Genomic DNA, 24,162 nt, shown 5'->3' with positions numbered 1-24,162 from the left:
ACTGATCTACTTCTCCGACGAATAAATGTTAAACATCACATTTATCTACATAAACCGAACATGGATCATTTAATTTGCATTCAGAGATCTATTACGTTTAAAACTGTCAATAAATATTGCCGGTAGACAATTTGTCTCACCACTTTTTTTTCATTTAGCCAATGACAACTCAATTTCTTCTTCTTATTTCCTTTATTTGTGTATTTTGTGAGAATATCTGTGAGCTAACTTCAGGCTGGTCAACTTAGTTTACGCAGATTGTAAAGTATATCTAGATATTAGATTCTACTAATAACATTCTACCCTTAACTAGAATATACTTGTAGGTTACCTTTACATTTAACTAATTTAAGAAGTATTTTTTTCCACTCCACTCTTATTTAATCTGTAGTATATATAAACGATATTTTGCATCGGAGCTAATGATCTAACATCTAATGTTAGTGCTCGGGCGCATTGTACGCGTCTATTTGTGGACTAGTCGACGGCGCGCCCGGCGACGCGCCCGGTGACCTGCCAAAAATGTGGCCCACTGATCTTCTAAGAGGAATCGACACCTCTCATACATTTTTTCTATTTCCGCTTGTCGATACCTGTCAGGTGAAATAGTGCAACACCACGTATTACACGTACTCGAACCAAAAGTATGAAAGACTTTGTAAATAAAAAAAAATTAGACTTCCTTCAGTAGTTATTGGGAGACATACTTATAGAAATTCCATAATTTCATACTACACCTGTTAAGATATTTTTCTTGAAAATCAAATACGATATAAACGGTAAACACAAAGTCTGTAAAAATTTCCGGCAAATATAAAAAGTATGGCTAAGAACAATTTTGGGCTATAATTTTTATATAAACTTGAACTTATGAACATTATTATTATACCACGAGATTTAAAATATAAGCTCATAGAAGATAACAATGAATTAAAACTTAAATGCCAACACGCGATGCTGGTAAATTAATTTGACCCGAATCATTAATTTCTGGACACCAACTATCATTTAGTTTTATCTCAACGTGAACCAAATAGTACGAGTTATAAAGATAATGGAGGCTATAGTCGTCTGCATTTGTCTTCATGGAATTTTGATGTAAATCGATAAAATTAAAAAGTTGTTTAAGGGTCTTCGTCAAAATAGCAACTGTATACAAAAAGTTTCGTGGTATTCGCCTCATGGCCATAAGTCTGACACAGTGGAGGATGTGAGGATGGCTCTTGTTTTTATTACACGGCTGAGAAATGTGTGTCTGTACAAAATTGGAAGATCGCCCTTCGCGAATACACGAATGCAGCTAAACTATGCAAGAATGAATCATTCGTATATATTTGGCGACACAAAAAAACTTACTCTGATCGGAATGGAAACGAAATGTCAGATAACCGTATCGGTGAATTTAATGGGCATACGGTTAATGATCATTTCGTATCGATTAATTCGTTGAAAATAAAATACATGGCGAAGTATTTTAAATCAAGTATATTATTTCTTAATGTAGTTTTCATTTATATAATTGGAAATATATAGTATATATTATTGGTGAAGTAAATATCTTAAAGGATGTTAAAACACTGATACTGATACTGACCAAAATAACTTTCAAGTTCACGAGGAACCAATTCATATCGGTAAATGATCTCACCGAAAAGATCGGAAACCGAAGCAGTAAAAATCATTTTTTATTTTCCATGAATTAATTCGCATCGATCGTAAAAGTTTACAACTACGATATCGTAGTGTATAATATATTACCGGCTTCAAGGTCTGGATCCAAGTGGGAACGTATTTACGGCTTGTTATGAAGACGAACTCCCACACGAGCGCTGAAAAGAATGTAGTTGAGCATTTGAGGCGCCGACTGACACTAATATTATATTAATCTCTGATTTCGTAATTATTATGTAACTAAAGCTTTGTTATGTCACATCTGTCACTTCTTTATAGTAAACACAATACTAGATTTTTTTTTTTAAAGTCGTCGTGAATTTAATCATTCAGCTCTTCTATATTATGCCGGCTATTAAATTTATATTTGAATATTTAAAAGTAAATTCAATTTTGACTTATTATCTTCAGAATAACTTTTTATCACAGTGACCACTTACCAACGGGTGGTCATCTTCGTATGTACCTACTTATATTCATTAATAATTCATGAAACAGTTAAATTAAAAGATATTATTCTTTTGAAATACTTTTTTGGCTTTGTAAGTGTTCAATCCAGATAAACTCGAACTACTTTAGCCAGATTATCTAAGCTAATGAATACTGAAAGGTCTTGAGTTCCTATTCACTTGATGTTAACCGGCAGCGTCTTTAGACGTAAATAACATTTTGTAACTATGAATAACAAACAAACTGTCGCCTGCAATTTGTACAAGTTGGTCTTTACAAGCGTCTTTTACAAAATTGATTTAAAGTTAAGACCGGTTCGCCGTACGGAATAAAGATTCTACCTATAAGCACGGTAGAAAACTTCAGTAGTTACAGCTTCCACCAAAAAAATAACATGATATGCTTATTAAAATATAAAATATAAATATATCCTATTTATGGATAAATAGGATATTTTTATCATTATATATTTTATTGGATAATAAACTTTATTTCATGATAAATCCAAGAAAATTTGCGCAATTTTATTATAACAGTGAACATGATTTACCCACACATCTTGTCTAAACTTGTCAGAAAAATCGTAAGTTTGCGTGAATCATCCTAAAGAGAAATGCTGAAAGAAATAGAACTGTCAAAATCAAGGGCGACCTCGGTGTGATGTGACAAGGCCTTTTCCACTGCGTTTAGTTTTTCTCTACGAGTGAGGCGGTATAATATTAGATTATACCGCGTCGGATGTCAGATGTCTGTCACGGGGCTGGTGTAACACTTTAAGAATATAACCTTTAAAGTTGCTCAACCTGTACAGATGAAACAGGTTAAACGTAGCTATAGACTAAATGAACTAATAGCTATATTTAAGATAACTTGTATTTTATATGTACAAAAAATAACCCCACATATTTTATTATATTTATATAGCTTACTTCATAAAGAGACTTAATTATGACCGCTAATAAGAATGTACCTAATTTCGAAGCGCCTCCTGTCATTAATTTCGTATTAATCTTTGCTTCAAACGTTATAATAATTGTGTAAGAATTGCGTAACCAATGTTTTGTTATGTATTATATCTTTATACCAAAACACGCCAGTCGACGAAGCTCCAGCTTCTTCTTCAGAAACTCTGATAATAATCAATTTACTTATTTACTAATTTTAATATCCTTTTTATTTAATAATTGGAAACAACAATAGCAATATGCGTATTTTTATCTACAAAGTCTAATTCAAGATCGTATGATATTACCTCTCGACATCTAATACCGATAATGCCTTTTGTCTGAGCTGGTACCACCCACTTGCGACATAGTTCAAACAATACTATGTATCGTTTTGTTTCATAATGAACTGGGAGTTATCGCCCTAATATATATTATTATTTTATAATATATGTATTATAATTTTATTAAAGCTAATTTAAGAAATATTATTGTGGACTTAACATTTTCTTTGTTTTTCACCATCAAAATTCTGAACTTTTGGATACGCTACTAAATCGGAACATTTAAACTGAACATTCTTGTGTCCGTCAAAGTTCGCTCGCACCCTCTTTTCCTATTATTTTCTATAAGACTTGAGGACATTCGTAATGATGACGTTTGTGAAGTAGAAAACTGAGAATTTTTAAATGAGAACAACGATATATATCTATTGATAGTTGTTTGTAATTTTTGAAGGCTTACGTAAATACAAAACTTTAATTCGGTGAAAATCTAACCAAATGAATTTTATTGAACGTACCGTCTAGGCAGAGCTACTCTGTAAGATACTCAAAACTCGGCGCAGAACACAATCGTGATATGTCAAGAAGTGACGACATTGACTCTAATAAACCAAATGCTTAAAGGATCGCAATAGCGTATAAACTTAAGTCAGTTTTCAACATTTCACGAATTGGATAGGTATTACTATATCTCAGGGTTTCTATGATTCAAATAGCAAATTAATTTCGAGGGTTTGAGTTGGAAGTTCATGCAACCAAATAAATTTTAACATTTAAAATTGTACTAATAATAATTATCTGTTGTCGCAGGAGACAGTGCAAAGCAGCGGCGGGAAGGTGAGCAGCAGCCGGCACGTGGAGGAGATCGACATCGAGCAGTGCTGGGACGAGCGCGTGTTGCGCAAGCTCGTGAGTACTCGACATCTCGAACTGTAACTTAACTTAATCGAAGAAGATAGTACAAGGGAACACTTAGTTTATAACAAAAATTTAGACAACCACCGCTGAGTTTCCACGTGTTTAATTGTTATACCTAATTTAAATCATACTCGTCGGTGAACGACATCATCCTCGAAATACAGGGGTCCGCAATGAAAAGACTTAGTAGAATAACCATTAAAATTACTTCTTAACATTAGCGAAGGCCTTCGCCCATCTGTGGGACAGGCTTTTATTGATGCTACACTGGTAAGGAACTGTAATTATTTATTGTCTACCTTGATGTAAAAAACGTAGAGCTTCCTTGAAAATATATCAAGTGTAGTCCATAATCACCAATGAAAGGAAAAATGACGGCAGAGATGAAGAGAGATATATGTACGAAATATAAAGATAAGGAGTAGACTTTAACTAGGTTAACGCAATAAGCGAGGTATAAACAGAAGCAGTATTGTTCCAAGATAACTTATCTGATGGAAAACTGGATGAAACTTAATTACCAAGATGTGAGTTATATAAAATGGTAGGAGATTCTCATCGCTTTATAACAAAAATATATACAACTGGAATTTAAAGTTTTCAAACGCACGAAGCAAAACATGCAAATAGAACAATTAATTTTATTTTCACTGTTACAGAAGCTTAAGGGACACGTTACAAGAATCCGTCTAAACTTGAACATAACCGCAGTTATTCGTACGATAAAAATACTTTCATCAGGGTGAATAACGATCATCGATATGAGTTTTATAAAGATCAATGTTAATATTATTAATAATTCTGCCTATAATTACAAACGATAAAAACTGTACCCGTCAAAAGTTAGCGACGAATGACTGCACAGATGTAATTTTTAGATTCAAACGAGGTGTACTGCCGGTGACTTAGACTAGAGATTGCGATAAACATATTTCGCGGTTACAATTACACATATAGTTGATTATTTATTGTTATTTTTATTGTTTTTCATGCGCAAATATATGAAGAGCCAAACCTCATTCCGTTCACACATTGCGCGTGTTGTACAAATCGTGTAAATAGAATTATAATAAAAATAATTTATTTTCGCTGACCATCATCCGATCGCTGACCAATAAAAGCGGTAAAATATCAACGGAATTAAAAAATTAATAGCCTATAACGATGTACGGGCAGTTTTGCGTCGATTACTCATAGTCTCCTACTATATTCACGCCTAATTCTAATTTTCATTAGTTTACACGTGACATAGAAATAATACATAAGATATATAAACTGTGCTGAAAATCGTTCCGAATACGTGTAGACAGACCCGGTAACTTTCTTTATCGAACGCCGAATCATAAGGCGGTGAAACCTCTCTCGAAATACAAGTCATCGTGACTGACAATAACTATGATTTATTGCAAGACACGACGGAGCTTTATTTATTCTATAATGATATATTGTTTGCTTTTTTTATTCAGCATAATCGTTGACCGTGACTTTTTACACTAAATTATTAAACTCTCTCCTTATTTATTGCAACAGATATATTTAATTGAATCGTAGATATTTTTAATTTTAATTACTATTTTTAATTACTTTTATGGTGAGTATTTTCAGGTCTTAAACAGAATAATTCACAGAGAAATCTAAGATTTGTCTCAATGTATTTGTATTGTTGTTATAAAATTATTATGAAATATGAAATGGTTTGAATAATGTTCGAAAGTATAAATCGGATAGAACCTGATGTTGTTACCGTTTAGGTAATTTATCGATGTATAATTTAATTATGGCAGCGTGTTGCGACTCGCGGAGCTGTCACTCGGACGACGGATTACGCTCGCGACGGCCATGATAGACATTCAATTGATTAAATCAATTAAATGATATCACTTTAGAAACATCTATATATTAAAGTATCATAATAAAATATAAAGGAGCCGTGTGTTCAAGTGGAATAAAGGAGCAAAAACTCATTTTTGTAATTATCTGCTAATTCTAGATCATCTTATAATATCATAAGGAAATTACTGATTATATTTAAAAAAAAAAAGATAGTTTAATCGCGACACATAGAAAGGTTTTAAGTGATACGTCAAAACGATTATAAAACTGTATAAAACAGGATATGTAATGTAGAATATATACAATAATCGTAAAATACGTTTTTCTTGATCAACATTTATAATTGTAATTCCATAAAATTAGCATATTAATTAATATAAACAATATTACAAACAATTATCAATAAATAGCTACTATTTACTGTTAATATTTGACACTCGCTTTTATGAGTTTTTAATAATTTTTGATCTGTACTTCCAGAATGTAACAATAATGGTAAATAATGCAGTGTTTGTGTATTAAGTTAAACTAACGTTAATAATACATTACAAATGACTATGACGAAGCACATTCAGGTCATTGTGAGTTCCGGTTACCGGTGCTGACCACTTCCGGTTGTAACTGGGGGGACGGATAATTGCGAAAACCGTACAGATTGATGCACAAGTTACAATGGTATTCAACCGTTATTTTAATATACGGCAACTTATAGATTTTAAGAGGCAGTTTGTCAAAAATATTTCTTGATTATTTCTAAAGTGAAGAAGCTACTTAGTACCTGTCTACCACTTAAATTACAAGTGATGTGTGGACGACGAATAAGTAGAATAGTAACCTTTTCAACTGCAGATTATTAATTACTGGTTTACTTTTCCTTGATGCGATGTAGAAATTGTATTTAGGACCTTCCTATATGGAATTTAAACCGAACACCTAGATATCAACAGCATAACAAGCTACTACACCAAAAACATCTAAAACGTATTAAACTTCTTGTATTAACACTATATATAATTTATAAATATTAAATTAGCATAATTAGCACGCAAAGCCGCGGGCGATATTAGATTTAAGAGAAATTAACTGCAAATACGAAAAGAAATCACATCTCGTTATGTTTCATTACCATAAAGCGCTATTCGCTCGCTGTACAAAGTGGTCATTGTACATACGAGCCGGTGAACGCGACGCTTGTCGAACGCGATTTGTAACACGCTTAAATATATCATTCCCTATTTACATATTGTAATTCGTATTTCAACGTATATATTATTTATCAGATTACTTTATTATAATTTAAATTTCATAAAAAGTGTGTGAAATAATTGCTTAGTAGCAAGTTAATTTATTAAGAAGGGCAACATCAAAATGTTTAGTACATCACGTGTAAGTAGATATGTTTGTAATTACTAAGTTTATATATTTAATAAGTAGGTCTTTGTTAAAATTTTAAGCTTTATAGCGAGTAGACATTTGTAACGGTGTAGCATGTACGTCTATTCTGCTCCTTTTCAGAAACTCGTAACTATTAACAGCCAGTAAATATCATACTGCTGTTGGATGATTATGTTGGTTCAGTGGTCATTTTATGAGGCTGTACATCCCGAGGTCGTGGATATAATTCCCGAGTCGGGTCTTTGTAATGTATGACAATTTTCTCTCATAAATTTTCAGTAGGAGCCAGGAGAAATATATAGGATATAGTTGATTATCTCTTTTACACGGCTGTAAAAACTGCTAAAATTATTATACGCACAATATGCTTATTTAGAATTAAGATTAGCTCATTCTTTCAATACCTTTTTTTCCTTAATCATTTCGATGTAGAAGTTATGATATGTGTCTTACCCGTACTAAGAAGGAACAGGTCGCTTTTTTATTAATTAGGTGAACGATTTACGTCCGAATAAGGTTTAGACTTATACAAATAAAACTTGGTAAGTTTTCTAATACAATTATATAAAATGAGACCATACAGGCAATAGCGCACTGCGCAGTATCAAATAAACAAACTAAATTATTTAAAAAAAAATTTTAGTAAAAGTGAACACATAACCATGAACTTAAATATGAATATTACAAGATACCTTTAAATAAAGGAAAAAAGCAAGTACTTATAAAAATGTCGTTAAAATTTGGGTTAAACGAGTAACGGGAAGCACTTATCGTTATGAAAAAACTTACAGAGGTCAAAAAACAGTTTGCGATATACTCGCTAATTACGTACCGAGGTGAAATTAATAGCGCGTTTAAGTTAAATTAATTAAAAACTTAGTTTATACATTCATTCAAAGTATTCCTTTAATGAATTAAACATTTCATGAAAAAAATGTCTTTACGAAATCGATTTTATTATTAATATTTATATCTTTAAAAATATATCTAAATTTAGATACGTTTTACTTTACTTTATCATCAAGCAAATATTAATAATAAATTATTATCAATGTTTTAGTTGGACGAGTGCACAGACTACGAGCAACGTCGCCGACTGCGCGCTCGCATCCGCACACTAATGGCTGAACAAGAAGGTTCGAAATTGCAGTAACCAAAATAACACTTTTTTTTAGGATTGTCACATAATATCTACAAATAATATTGTTTCTTCCATAGCATGTGCGAGCGCTGTGACCGAGGCGTTAGCAGCTGCTGGAGAGACGGTAGAAACAGAGGAGCAGTCCGGAGAACGCGGTGAGTCTCTTCTTCTACCGCTGCTGCAGGGTCTCCTGCAAGGAGGTGGGCAGCGACTGCTGGCTGGCCTCGGAGCGGCCTCTCATGACGTCGTGGCCGATGTGCGCCGCTCGCTGCAACGCCTGCGTCTCGCGCTCGCTCCACCCAATGACCATCCTCAAGCTCGAGCCCTACTCGCGCTAGCTGACAGACTAGAGGATGCTCTCGATGCCGCAGACAGACTCGATGGTTGTAAACGCAAACCGAGACGACGCAGCCGTACTTCCAGGCATACTGTTGGTGTAACGCGAGAGGAACTCGAAGAAGCGCGACGAATGGTTGACCGAGACCAATTGTTACCTGAGTCAGTGAAACCTATCACTCCACCGACATCCTCCACAGTGTCGACTGCTCCGAGTATTGAGGAACCTTCAACGCCTGAAAGGAAACTCAGTCTTGATAACCAAGTTTGTTATCATGACGCTATTGAATCACGACAAAAAGATCCTCCACAGGCGCATAATATTAACTACGACGTCACACCAAAAATAAATAGAAATGCATGTGTTGTAGAAAGACGAGCTCCGCAATCTAAAAAACCGGACTTTTTTAGACATTCTATAGCAGATACAACACAACAAGAGCTTCCTAAAAGCGCTGATCGCTGGCACACGGACAACAAAAATAGCATTATGGCCATCGCTAATAAATTCGACAGTAAAATACAAAAAGAAGTCCCTACACCAATCAGAAGGGCTCCGATTAATAGACCTACGGTTACAATACAACAAAAAGCTGAAGAAGAATTGAAACGAAGTTCTTATTACAGACCTCCTCCACCTGGATACAATTTTGCCGCACCCCCGACAGCTGATGACATGTCAAAGCCTCTTAATCGTTTTAATAATAGTAAACGTAATCGTATGAAACGTGCCAATACTATAGATATTGGTAGACCTCTCGGTGGGTATAAAATAGATAGTGACACAGAAGACGATAATATTATAAGTCACGCTCCCAAGGTTCCTGAATTCCAACCTCAAACAGAAAATGATAGAAAATTCTTAGCGTTTATGCAAAAAAATCAAGATAATCGTAACACAGGCACTGTTGGACAAGCTAATTGGAGTAACCGGTTTGGCAACATCAAAAATGCCTTTGAAAATCGCGAAAAAGAAGAAAATATTAGGTCATCGAGTGCTTCCTCGGCTAAAAGATTTTGGCAAAACACAAACAGTACTTCTCACTCACTAGCTCCGCGCCCTCGAAAATTTTTAGCTGATATTACACCAGAAATAGTTAAACCTCCATGGGCATCCCAACGTAGGGACTCATTGCGGAATCAAGTCCCTGCCCCAGCGCAAACTTCAAAACATACAACTAATCCACCTATAATACAGCCAACAAATAAACAAATTATAAAACCTTTTGTTGCAAAACCAATTCCAGTTAATCAATTTTCACATGCACCGATGTCTGCATTTAAACCCCCACAAAAAATTCTATCGCCTACGTCGGCTCCTTTAAACGTGTGGAGTCCTCCATCTTCTAGTATCCCAGTATCGCCTTCAGTAGATAATTCAAACGTTCATCCAAATATTATGAATTCACTAAGCCCCATTTCGACTCTACCTCCTTCACTCTTAGCGTCTGATGTTGATCAAAGGAAATCAATGGGATCGACTGCGGCCAAACTTGAGAATGGTAAAATTGATCCACAAACAACATTGATACCCAAACAATATGGCTATCATCAGCCCACGCCACCGACTCACGTACGTCCACAGGCTCAAAATTATCCAATTAAACCCATACCAAGTCAAAATGAATTGTCTGCTCCCGAATTAGTTAAAAAATTAGATGAATCTAAATCTATACTTAGTCCAGAACCTTATTTGCCGAAGGTCGATGCTCAACAGCTCCAAATTGAATTTTATGAAAGACAAATTAGAGAGAAACAGAGACGCGAAGCGTTGAATGAATGTCGTGATATTCCAGCCCATAAGCCTCCCGCACCACCCGCGCCTGTTTATACAATAATTGATTACACACCTCAAAATGGCACTGCGACTTTTATGCCTCTACAGCAAACGCCAGACATAGAAAAGGCAAAAGCTCACAAAGTGGACTATCTACCAGATGTAGTTATGAATGAAACAAATAACTACGACTACGCTGAGTCGCCAACGACTCGCATTGCACCCGCAAGTCCTTCAAAATCTAAAATTCCCCAAAAAAGTCAAAATGGAGTAGCATACACGAACAACTGTGAGGACGGAACGGCGACAGAGCACGATAGTGTAGTAACACGCGTGATGCGGGGTCCAGTTCGCGGTGCCGCTACCATCACGGCGGGCGTGCGCACACGTGGAGCCGCCGACAATCTACGGGGTGTGCTCGACAAAATCTCCACTCCAAAGCAGGAAGTCATCTCGCAAATTGAAAGAAAAAAACGGGACATAACGCGAAACCAGGTACGGCTGCCGGCCCCGTCTTCTATTCGTCCTGGCCTCTCTTCCCCGCACGCCCCCTCACCGCCCCGCCCGAACCAAGTATTTGAGTACGACGGATATCCTCGATCCCCAGCTGGCCTGCGAAGCCCTGCGCTCGCCGCATCACGTGAATCAGTTTTCTCTAGCGAATCACCCGGTAGTCGCGATTCGAGCCCTGGCACCGCTTTAACTCGCTCTGGATCCTGGCATCGTTTCGGAGAGTTCGGTTCGAAGCCGTCCTCGCCGCGAAGAGTAGTAGCGCGCACCAAGTCGATGCACCTACTAGCTATTCCGAAATTATATGAAGGTGGAATTACACATGAGCAACTGCCAGAAAAAAAGCGCACAGTGGAAGCATACTTCACCGGACAAGCGTCTTCGAACCGCGCCACTACCCAGCTATCGACGAACACGCCACTGCGCGGGCGACTGGCCCGCCCCTCGCAGCCACAATCGTTCGCGCTGGGTCGCAGCCGCACGATGCCAACCGTGTCGGAGCTACAGTTTCTGGACGAGAGCAACGCAGACGACGCATTCGAGGACCTCGTGTCGGCGCTCGCGTAGCGCGCACACATTCCACTAGTTAGGAGAGGGAGACAAGCGAGACGCGCGTGAGTCGTGTGTGTGTGGGCTGCCTGCCGCTTGTGTCGCGTCGCATGTCCCCTCGCGCCCCTCCGCCCCTCGCCCCCTCGCCTCACCGGCCTTTGGCCTTCGCCCGTGCCTCACGTCGATGTACATATTGAAACATACGTTCTTCATTTCACCGAATCCCTTAACAGTGTTATTTTGACTAATAGCTTTTAAGTATTATTTGTATTGTCTTGCTGTTGTTTTCAAAGTGTTCCGATTTAGTGTTATTGCCATTGAAGAAACGAATAGAGATTTTATAGTTTCCTTTAATTTACAGACGAAGAGGAAGTAACGACTGTAACATCGAGCGTGAGGAGGAACTCGTCCGAAAAAACAGTTAGCAGTACCACCACTACTAAAACTTCGAAAGGTGCTGATTATATCGGATTCTTTTATATAATATTGTTGCTGATCGATTGGTTCGATATTTATTTAAATAATATTTGTGTACCAGTGATTGAGAGTATGACTCGACCGGCGCCAAAACCCGTGTCGCCGTTCGCCAAGTTCCGTCAACTCGAAAAGCAAAATTCTACTAACAGTCCCAAGTAAGTATACTGTATAATATACTGACACTCGATATTTTACCGAAACACACGGACAATATAAACAAAAGACATCGATCACGAGACGATACTTACATCTAGTCTTACAACGATCATTGCGAAATATCTATAAACATATATTTTGCTTTGTAATTATTTAATAAACGTATTTATTTATTTTGGCAGCCATAACAGTGGATACGAATAAGGAATAGGTAATAATTAATATTCAAATAGATGATATTATAACAAGTACTTATAGTAGTCGCTTTTCTATAAAAGTTAGAAGCATCATAGCATCGCTTATCTAAGCACTTACGGAGTCTACAAAGCATTCAGTATCCAAGAGAACGACTCCGTGTGTACTTAGCCTTCATTAAGCATATAGATTACCACATTCATTGATCAAAGATCCGCCGGCTGATAGTCGCTTGATAGAAGATTTATAATATAGCACTTTACATTAATTCAAATGTACATAACAGTGCGTCCACCGCCATAACGACAGCACAGCGCGTTGCACACGATTGTGAGAACGCACATGATCTAATCCAAACGTTCTAACGTCAAAATACCGCGACAAACTAACCGAGACGCGTAATAAGAATGCGCATTAAAGGCAACCGTCCGTCGGTTACGTAACGCCACGCATAGCTTCCAATGATCCATGCGTCTCGCTCCAACACGATAATATTTAAAGACATTTTGTCGTGAGACCGGGAACAGCATAAGAACAGCGAGATACATCGAAAGAGACTGCGTTATGTGGCGCTACGTACTCGGTAGAGGATTAGCCTAACATGACGCTCCGGTTATAGCTCGCCCAAGAGCCCGCAGAGCCCGGGCTCTCCGTCGCAGCCTTACTTCAAGTTCACGGACCCCGCGCTGCAAGCCAGCGCCGTCACTATTAAAGAGCGTTTGCTGCATTGGTGTCGCGACAAGACCCGGGAATACGAGGTACACTTCACACTCCGCCTGCCCCCCACCACCTGACACCCCGCTACGGATAACGCACTGTATATATACTTACACGTTATATTGACAAAATTACTACAAATATTATATTTACACCGTAATAATTAAAGTTATATCTAAATACGTACCGGGGTTTCAATATGGTCTCGATGAGCTGATGTGCAATTCTTGTTCCGCACGGCTTTCTATAAATGTTCTTTAAAGAAAATGATTCGTTAAAATTATCAATGAGCGAGGCAAGGATGCACATCGGCTTACCAGGGAGCGTGCGGGTGTACCGAACTCGACGTCGACACTGTAGCATGTGGAGCGAACTGCGCACGCGCACCGAGTTAACACGACGCTCACATCACCGCCACCGCCACTCATACACTTCACGCTTATTTGAATGCTTTATTATTACGCTATCCTGTATATATTGCTCAGTATATAATAAACTATATAACTATGATGTATATATCATGACCAAATTGTATCACTTTGGTTAGAGTGCGTCGCCTAACGGAACTAGGACTGAAACTAAATCATCGAATAATAAAACCATCTTATATAAAAGTAATTTTCAATTAAACTGTGACGATTGAAGTGTTTTACGAAATTAATTAAAACAAACTAACAAATGTTGAAAATGACATTTTTTATGACAGAATCTTGTAAAAAGAGGTTTGGTGTACAAATTACCAGGTATAATCGTAAGCCTTGATACAAGGGGCTTAGTGCATGACTTGTGTGGTTTTATGTGTAAAAAGGCATCAGGACCAGTGTCTCCAACTACGACGTAATTACGAACTACCGTTTTGATACGACTACCACATATCGTAGGCACGTTATAACCGCAGATACAATTGTTGTAAATACTAGCACAGATAATAAAATTTTTACAGTACTATTTAACGCCTGATTAGAAAAAAAATATGCTCGGTACCTAAAATTAGGTTTTTGATTACTTAGTTCCTTTTGAATGGCATCACCGATATTTTGACCAAGCAGTTGGAGACACTGCAACATATATGTTCCTCAAATATCAGAACGTATATTTGTATATGAAAATAACCGCCAACTCGTTAAAATCTACTGGAATTTAGGTTGAGTTGAGATAGCTTGATACTCGTAAATCATCTGTGTTCCTCTTTAACAGATTTGTCTAATTATAACAAATAAAAGTCCCATACTTTGATTCGAAATAAGCATATCAGTCGGAAAGACGAAATGTTTTGTACACGGATACTTATTAAACTTTAGTGCATTTGTATTAATTATTAAATTCTTTATAAAGTTAGATATTGGATTATTTTAACAATTATGTATCAACAACCAAATTTGGAAAAACAATTACAATTTTGTCGCCAATATTAACGAATTCCTGAAACTATAAATAGAATTAAAAAGCGCCTGGAAAATCCTTCTACCTTAAAGTATAAATTGTTATATATATTGTATAATCGGTATTGTGTATAGAATGTGAAGCTGGAGAACTTCTCGACGAGCTGGGCGGACGGGCTCGCGTTCTGCGCGCTGGTACACCACTTCCTGCCTGACGCGTTCGACTACTACGCACTCACGCCCGACAAGCGCCGACACAACTTTACGCTCGCCTTCAAAGTTGCTGAGTAAGTGGACTCTACCTACTTATACACCCAGGGCCGGATCTACCATATGGCTTTTTGGGCTTCAGCCCAGGGCCCCGTGGATTCAAGGGGGCCCCAGCAAAGTCAAGTCAAAGTCAAAAATAGACGACTTGTATGGTTTCCAGCCCTGGGAGTACTGCAATTAATCAAAATCATTCGATTAATTTAATTCAAGTCTACGTTCAGATATGTCTTAGGTGGGCCCGTAAGTAGCGTTAACCCAGGGCCCCTTAAACTTACGGTCCGGCCCTGTATACACCACACTCCAGCGTAATTCCCTACCTTAATGAAAGTCTAAAATTATCGAACAATACTATATATATATCAGGCTCCTTCTTGGGCTATTCTATCCTTGAATAAAATCCGAGCTATGATTTCACCAAAATGAGGTTAATCTGTATGGAAACATCGAACGCTACAACAGCGTATATTATTTTAGGAAATGAAACTTGATTCGAATACTATGCAAAAAAAGCCATATTAATGAATAAATGAATAACAAAATTGGCGAATATTGGCCACGTTCGATGCCAAATACTTATTGAAGTCATAATTCAGATGTGGTCTGCAGTCATGTAGTCAAAATAATGAATACATCATTATCATTAACAGTAAAACGAATTGATTGCAGTGAGAAGGCGGGCATCTACCCGCTCCTGGACGTGGACGACATGGTCGCGATGCGCAAGCCGGACTGGAAGTGCGTGTTCACGTACGTGCAGTCCATCTACCGCCGGTTCAAGGACGAGCAGTGACGTCACGTCGCGTCCGTCGGTCTGAGCGACGCAGTAGTTGAACGTTTGAGTCACAAATATATTATCGTGGAAGATTCGTGAGTCCAAAGAGCGTATGTTGTTGATATTGTTTGTTCGTGTGTTATGTTTGTCAGATGTTTATTCGCCAGTGTCCGCCCAACTCGCCGTTTCTCCGAGCGCCGTCTCGTATAGAGTCCTCCTATTTATTGTAATCTAAAGATGTATGTGATTTTTTTATATTAGCTTTTAAGTCTGACTAACAGTTATATCTCGAGCGTTTATTTAGGTCATAGTCTCTCTGGTATTGTCTCTAGCTCTTATGATACGACGCGCTGCCAGCGTGGATCTCCTTCACTTATTTACCTACATAAGCAAGCTGTATCCTCGCGGCAGCTCTTAACGAAACCTTCATTCTAACATTATTTACTTTTTATAATTTGATATATTAATTTTATAACCACTTGAGAATAATCGTCTAATGATTCTTTGACTATTATTATTTATAATATTAATTTATATGGATACAATGAAATAAATATGATTAACAATTTATAATTCGTTTATTATTTCATATTAATCGTGTTCATTACTAATCATTGTAATTGTTTTTAACGAGTTGACAGTGATCGCATTTGTCTCGCCAACAGTATCGATATTAGTAGTATTGCGAAGGCACCAGTCGATACTACCAAGTACATGAACATTTGGGACATTATCGTAATAAGGGTATTTTATTCAGCATATAGCTTAAAATATACGGTATTCACGGCTCCGGGAGCGTGTAGGGTAGGGCGACTATGAAGGGGTCTGCAATATTGGTGGATCGATCAGTAACTCCCGACGGGTCCTGGTGGATATCTGAATCTCGCTCGGGCACCACCGTAGCGAGTGAATTGGCACTGGGAGTGGGAGACTCCCCCAAAGCCACACGCACGTGCAGTGTGCCGTCGCGCCACGCGCGCCACGACATCTGGTGCTCCTGGATTTTGAGCAGCATCCACGTCGTCAGCAGGCCGTTGAGTGCACCTAGAGTACGTTAGGAATATGTCAAATTAGAAAAAAATAACAAAATGTTTAAATGGTATTGTTTCACAGTACGCCAGAAGGCTATGTTAGAGTAGGTTCTACACCGGTGGATAAATAATATTTAATAAAGAATAATTAGTGTATAGTGAATAAAAAAATAAGGAAAACTCATATATCCTATAATAATACACATGTACATAAATACATATAAAATCAAAATAGTTAAATTTGCAAAATGCATAATGTAACACACTGAACTTTTTCATCATGTCATAAACTCAAACATTCAAACGAGCCGGAGGCTCGCCCGATTGAAAACGACTACCATCGCCCATGGACATCTGCAACACCGAAGGGCTTGTAGATTGCAGCCCTTTAAAACTCGGTAGACCAGAAAAAATCGGTTCACAAGCAGGCCAAATATAGCATTCTAAAATTGCATTGCTACCGACAACAACAACAATTTTCTATATAATACGAAGAGCGGTTATTACGCATCTCAAGATAATTTATAAAATCGCATACAACGGTCAGAATTCGCTAAAAGAGAATTAGAATTATAAAGAACCCCTTCTTTATAATTAAAATAAAACGCTAAAACGAATCCGAACGATTCGAGTTATACAATATACAATAAACGACGGGAGATAAGAACCGAAGTCGACTCACCGATGATCCCGATGAGCAGCGACGAGAAGAGGTTGGCCGCGAGAGCCGCGCCGCCGCCGCGCCGCGCGCCCGCCTGCAGCGCCGCGTCGCACGCGTGCAGCGCGCGCGCCGTACCGAGCACGGACGCCGCGCCCAGCGCCGCGCCGCGCCACGCGTCCGCCGCCAGCGCGCGCCCGCGCCCCGAGCGCGCCCACTCCACCAGCGAGCGCGCCCACGACCACCTGCCGCCCACTCGCTTGTGTTACGAGCCCGACGCGTTTATGCTACCACTTGGGAAGATCGCCCTATTTTACCGGCAAACTGTAAACCTACCCTTAGTTTTTTTCTATAGAAATCAGTGCGTTGACGTGACCGAGACGTGCGACGTGATATGACTAACTTCTAACTGTTAGGTCGTGCATTTGCTCGTCTGACTTTCTAATGTGAATACGAGAGCCGAGGTGGTTCCGAGGAAACGGAATCGTATACGAGCACATAACATAACTTGAAATACTTTATTAGTTTCGTTTAATCAGTAATAATCAGCATAAAGATAAAGTTTTAAGGCTCTAAATCTCGAAACCATTCAAATTAAATTTAAGTTCAACATAGAAGTATTACACTTTTTTAATTGATTGTCAAAATTCTACCGTTCGGAATGTTCGAAACTCATTCTTTCCCATTATTCACTTAACTTACTTGTGACTGCGAGTGACTACGTAGTGGTGTCGACACAGCTCGCAGTAGGACGTGGCGGCTTGCAGCAACCAGCGCTCGAGGCAGGTGCGATGCACGGCGGCGATGGTCCCGCGGCACGAGCACGGCCGCACCAGACGTTCCGCCGACTCTCCCCCGAAGCAGATCCGACATATGTTATCGGAGTGACTACCGGATATGCCCGACACCTCTTTTGCGTCTGATCCCTAAATATGATTAAACTATTCTTTTTAATAGTTATTTTACCTAGTAAAGGTATTGTAAAAATTGGACATTAGCTGTACGTAGACAAAATTTTTATTAAATAGACTTTACTAGACTTCTTCTCCTCGATCCTTTCAATACATTTATCTAAATTATAATGAATGTAACTATTTGTAAAATAAAAAAATTGCAATGATTTTGTAACTACAGCTATTTGGTGATTTCGTCACGTCGGTACCCTTTTATTAAGCAGTAGAGCGCAAACCGAGCCAAGTATAGACATAGACCGTCTAGTTGGCTGTAGGATCGACGACGCAGGTGAAGAGAAGGTCAGAGAATCAGCGATGCGAGCGCGCAGCAGTCGCTGCTCCTCACTTTCAGTTAGGTTTACTGAAAAAGCATTAACCGTGTAAGTAACTGTAACTTTCAAGGTGCGGGATTTTACAGTTTAATCAATTTTAATGTTTGTTACTGCAAAACCTTTTTCTAAAAACAGTACAGTTTGAATATATCATATAGTTAGAGATATGTAGTTTCAGACTGACCTTTTTCCTGGTATTATAAGATTAAAGATATAAACCTGGTGATCCAATGCCTGGAGAGTAGCGCAAGCTAATGTCGGTTTGCAGTGCAACTGAACGCAAATCTCTGTCTCTTTGTGAACTCGTGTTGTTAACATTAGCCTAAAACAATATTATAGGAACAGGTAGTCAATTACATACAGGTCTTACTCATTTTGTAACTATTGGTTGGTTTCTAAAAATCTCTTGCATTTATTGGGATCTCTTACATTCCTTACATTAAAACATCACAACACATTTAGAAATTTATTCCGTAACTATATTACTTCTAAGAAAGATTTTTTATATTTTTGATAAAATTTGTAAAAAATACATGTTATGTTAGTACATTAGAATTATTATTATTTAAAATAAAATAAATAACGTACAATTTTATCAGTTTGTTTTACTCAATGGATCCAAACAGAGAACTTAAAATACAAGTCTAACCACGACTTCAGATTTATATTCGCTATTTACAAGTAAAATAACAAAAATGTTCTATTACTATGACATCATAATATGTATACGTTTTATATATATATTTATATAAAGATATAGCTCCATAAGATACGGGCATATAAACTTGGAGGAAAAAATTAACTATTGTCGTTCTCGCCAGTTTTCTTAGTATTTTTATCATTCCGAAACGATAATGATTTTATTTACTAAATGTAATTTATATCTTAAATTAATCGATTCATAAAAAAGTATGTTATACATCACTATCGATGAAATTGTTATAAGAAATTTGAAACTACAATTAATGTGTAACAAATATTAGATTCATCTAGAAGTGTTTCTAGTGGAAAATACAGCAAAACTATTAGCATTTATCTTTACTCGTTCTGCCACGGAAATATATAAGTACATTTTAATATCAGATAATATTCAATAATTACTTAAAATGTATTTTGATGAGGTTTGTGTTCATGGTGTGTTCCACATAATTTAACACTTTGGATACTTAGAAACCACCGGCGCTTTGGTTATTGCCATTTTAAAGATGATTTAAATGAACTTATATATTTTACGATGTTCGAGCTCCGATATATTTGGGCAAAAGACGACTTTAGCTGTATGAATATTATTGATCACTTAAGATGTGTCTTCTGTTTTGGTAATCTCAACTGTTACTTTATATATGAAATACTGTCTGAATAAGCCGCAAATACAGAAGTTGTTGTTATAATTTTGCTAGAATAGATACACCACATATATTTATTAAAATATTATTTACTAACGGGTGCATGAAGCGATGAGCAGCTAGAAGCAGACATGCTTATTGTTACTCTGCTATCTGAACTTCTCGAGCCCCAAAACATTAACAATGTTTGTTCTTCCGCAACATCACAGTCCTTGAAAATATTGATATATCTATAATAGCAAGTAAACCTATTTATTTTTATGGTATACAGGCTAATATGAATTACCCTTAATAAATTTGAGACACTGCAATTCCTATGAAATTTAAAATTTATCGTTTGTAAAGCTTGTAGAATATTTGGCTTGTATAGCATGGGAGCAAGAACGGCTTTTCTTAAATTTTGTACTGTATCACTGGGAAATGTGGGAACTTCATTTAATTCTATAAAGCAGTTTAAATTAACAATTTTATACATTTTATAACTACTCCCGAGACATTGTCAATATTTTTATTCATAACATAATATAATTGCGCACGATTAATATGAACATAATAACATAATTTGTCTAAGACATTGAGTTCAAATAATAAATCCGCTTTTAAATGTCCATTTGATGTCCATGAAGAATAATCCAGGAATTAAAATAAGTCATAAATATAATTTAAATTAAAACATTGATTTGAATGATTCCTATTGCACAATATGGTTGAAACTTGAATTTGACAGTTATATTATTTTCATACATAGACTGACAACTGACAATTGAGTCAGAAACTGACAGCTAGAGTAAACCTCTGAGTGTTTTTTCGCTCCACGTGAAGATTGAAATAGCTTGTGAAACATTTTGAAAATACATAAAATCAATAAAAAAGAAAAGTAATTATGGCGGTCCGTGTGCAATTTGAAAATAATAATGAAGTGGGAGTGTTTAGTAAACTAACAAATTCATATTGCCTCGTAGCGATCGGTGGATCGGAAAATTTCTATAGCGTGTTTGAAGCTGAACTAGCGGACACAATACCAGTTGTGCATGTGAGCATCGCTGGATGTCGGATTATCGGGAGAATGACTGTTGCCAACAAAAATGGACTTCTTGTACCGTCTTCAACCACAGACACAGAACTACAGCACATACGCAACAGTCTACCGGACACCGTTAAAGTACAGAGAGTCGAGGAGCGGCTTAGCGCTCTCGGCAATGTCATCGCTTGCAACGACTATGTTGCATTAGTACACCCAGATTTAGACAAAGACACTGAAGAAATCCTCGCTGACACACTAGATGTAGAAGTTTTTAGGCAAACTGTGGCAGGAAATGTACTGGTAGGGTCATATACTGCGTTAACTAACCGAGGTGGTCTCGTCCACCCCAAAACTACTATACAAGATCAAGATGAACTTTCATCTCTATTACAAGTACCATTGGTGGCAGGCACAGTTAACCGAGGCAGTGATGTTGTTGCTGCTGGCCTTGTTGTTAATGATTGGAGTGCATTTTGTGGAATGGATACCACATCTACAGAAATTTCAGTGATTGAGAGTGTGTTCAAGCTTAATGATGCTAAGCCAACAGCTATCACATCAACTATGCGAGCCTCACTCATCGACAGTATGTCATAACCCTGAACTACGCCACGAGCCTGTTTAGTGTTAAATATCCATGTGATAATTTTAAGTTCAGTTTTGACATTGTATAAATTTCTGTTGATCAGATGCTACCAAACAGATCACCTTTTTTATTACATAAGTAAATAAATATCAAAATTGTACTATTTTTTATTGATATCTATTACAGAGTTAAAAAATCAAAATAATGTTGTTTAATTTCACATATGTTGTGAAATTGTGTCATTATCAGAATAATTTATTTCATGAAATATTAAACATAATAATAAGACTACTTAACACACATTGTCATAATTCTACCATAGAACATCTACTCTAACTGTACATGTACATGATGCATGATGTTGACAGTGCACTACATAATGGCTTATCCGTGTACCAACACATCACTGACCAGTTTCATTTGTCTTTACTTTTATAATAAAATACTTTTCCAACTATTTCAACCAGAATGGTTGAAATAGTTTTTTTTTAGTCTGTTGTCCATTTCATAACATAAATATTATGTCTGTCTATTAGCATCAGCTCGGCAAATAATGTGTTTGTTTTGGTATTCCACTAATTTAGAAAAAATAAAACACGGATTTTTATAATACATTTAATTGTAAATTATAATTAGATCCAATAGTCCTATCTACATTGACACACAAGTTTCATCAGAACACCCAACCATTCTATCCAAAATCAAAATAGGAACAAAAAATACAATAAAATATCTGTCACAATGTTTGTACAAAAAAGAAACAAATAGTGCCGATATAATAATGTTACCCTTTAAGGATCAAACACACCAATGAAAAGTCACACAAAACCAAAATCCTTGCAAAAATGCCTGTAGTTTTTTTTTTTTTTAATGAACATACATCAATTTTCCACAAGAGAATAAAGCAAGGGTATTTGCAGTCGGAGCCACTTAAGATAATTATATATTTATAGATAATTGCTGTTCAGTGCAGGTATATTCAATAACTTATTACAATAAGAAATTACTTAATAAATGGTTATGTACAACAAAGGGACAGATACAATAATCAAAGCAGGACACATGATTGTTACAAAACAAATAGACTGAAAATATAAATTATTTTACATTACATTGAAACATAAAACAACTGTAGCAACTAGAATAACATATTCCTAAAACAATTAAGGATATACCTACAGTACTTTACAAATCATAATGTAAATATACTTACAAAGAAAAAACGTGAAAGAAATAAAATAACAGTTGTTAATTAATTTTAATAGTTAGCCTATTTTATTCTTTTTTATATTTGAATTTCAATAACATGAAACAGAGTATTAATTTTGAACATGCATAATATACCCGTAATAAACATGAAGTAATATATTTTAATACAGAAATCACTGAAAAACCACCATTCTATAGACAATCGTAATATTTCTCCCAATTCGACGTGCCGATTTTTTTAGAATCACAAGACTATGTTTGATATAAGATAATTAGTCATATAGATCTTTAAATTTTTTAACATCTTAAGCAAAAATAACACTTAATGTCAATTTTTAAATAGAATTAACTCAACGATATTTTTGTAACTTTACCATAAAACATTTTACACCTAGAAATTATATTTTTTGCTATTTAACGGAATCTTAAACTGTTAAGTACCAAGTATTAACGCCTCTCGGGTCGCCTGACAACTTATTTCAAGTGCAATCACGTAAATTTGCGGAGTGCCTGGGTCGACCGGGCCGCGCTTCCGGATGCCCGGTGCTCTTCGGAAATTGCACAACTACAAAATATATTTTGCATTGGAGCATCCGTTGTATTGCTGCTTTCGATCATATATAAAAAAAAATCGCATGTAAAGTAAGTTTCCACTCAATCGGTTATGTTTAAAGTGCAAACGGACAAAAAGAAGCACTTTACATTTAACATACATGTTTAAAATAAATATAATAATTGATACATCAAGACTCAAAATAAATGCAATTTATTAAGTTATATTTCAAACATAGGATTTTTTATTAAGTAACTCAAATTAATTGTTATAAAAATAATACTAATCAAAGCGCGCCAAAACAAATTTACGCAAAAAGTTTTAAAAATATACTCTTACACGATTAGTGTTCCTACCGGTTCGGCTGGAAATCTGAAGATTTTAATGTAATTTACATACATATATTATATATATTTTTATCTGGTATTTAATACATAGTTCCTATATACCAGATAAAAATAAGAGGGCACATTAAACAACTAAGCCCGAGGTGATAAAACGTATCAAAATTCATAGTTCTAAGCGCAAGTCTTGTCGTTAATAATAATAATATTCAAAATATCTACCTTATGGCACAGTGCAATACAGCCCTACGTATGTTACAGATAAAAACAAAACAGACGCCATTATATCGAGCACGTGACGTAAGTGCTAACAGTACTGCCACAATATATTTAAAAAACTATAAATTTA

The 24,162-nt window shown here is 36.5% G+C and overlaps 3 protein-coding genes across 7 annotated transcripts in view; 2 read left to right on the top strand and 1 right to left on the bottom strand.

The window, feature by feature from the left end:
• Nucleotides 1-16,131, top strand: part of LOC125068505 — a 75,957-nt gene extending 59,826 nt beyond the window's left edge. For 3 of the 5 annotated variants that reach the window (XM_047677682.1, XM_047677681.1, XM_047677680.1), the window contains 8 exons: nucleotides 4,160-4,258; nucleotides 8,556-8,631; nucleotides 8,714-8,791; nucleotides 12,170-12,262; nucleotides 12,347-12,440; nucleotides 13,256-13,394; nucleotides 14,871-15,022; nucleotides 15,672-16,131. In XM_047677682.1, the coding sequence (XP_047533638.1) occupies nucleotides 4,160-4,258; nucleotides 8,556-8,631; nucleotides 8,714-8,791; nucleotides 12,170-12,262; nucleotides 12,347-12,440; nucleotides 13,256-13,394; nucleotides 14,871-15,022; nucleotides 15,672-15,795 (855 nt within the window). In that variant the 3' untranslated portion in view covers nucleotides 15,796-16,131. Of the gene's footprint in view, nucleotides 1-4,159; nucleotides 4,259-8,555; nucleotides 8,632-8,713; nucleotides 8,792-12,169; nucleotides 12,263-12,346; nucleotides 12,441-12,623; nucleotides 12,653-13,255; nucleotides 13,395-14,870; nucleotides 15,023-15,671 lie in introns of those variants that run through there. The other 2 variants (XM_047677683.1, XM_047677684.1) reach the window with 2 other exon arrangements.
• Nucleotides 16,132-16,382: 251 nt separating this feature from the next.
• On the bottom strand, nucleotides 16,383-20,573 carry LOC125068230. The gene is made up of 7 exons (XM_047677307.1): nucleotides 20,384-20,573; nucleotides 20,195-20,308; nucleotides 18,971-19,073; nucleotides 18,629-18,780; nucleotides 18,169-18,392; nucleotides 17,491-17,711; nucleotides 16,383-16,821 (listed from the first exon to the last, which is right to left on the bottom strand). The coding sequence occupies exons 1-7, from the start codon at nucleotides 20,570-20,572 to the stop codon at nucleotides 16,559-16,561; spliced, it is 1,266 nt and encodes a 421-aa protein (XP_047533263.1). The 5' UTR covers nucleotide 20,573; the 3' UTR covers nucleotides 16,383-16,558.
• Nucleotides 20,574-20,868: 295 nt separating this feature from the next.
• On the top strand, nucleotides 20,869-21,867 carry LOC125068159 (eukaryotic translation initiation factor 6). The gene has a single exon (XM_047677194.1). The coding sequence runs from the start codon at nucleotides 20,981-20,983 to the stop codon at nucleotides 21,716-21,718; it is 738 nt and encodes a 245-aa protein (XP_047533150.1). The 5' UTR covers nucleotides 20,869-20,980; the 3' UTR covers nucleotides 21,719-21,867.
• The last annotated feature ends 2,295 nt before the right edge of the window (nucleotides 21,868-24,162 follow it).

Source organism: Vanessa atalanta, chromosome 13 (assembly GCF_905147765.1).
Source record: "Vanessa atalanta chromosome 13, ilVanAtal1.2, whole genome shotgun sequence".
Classification (NCBI taxonomy): domain Eukaryota; kingdom Metazoa; phylum Arthropoda; class Insecta; order Lepidoptera; family Nymphalidae; genus Vanessa; species Vanessa atalanta.
This window is presented reverse-complemented; position numbering and strand designations above follow the sequence as displayed.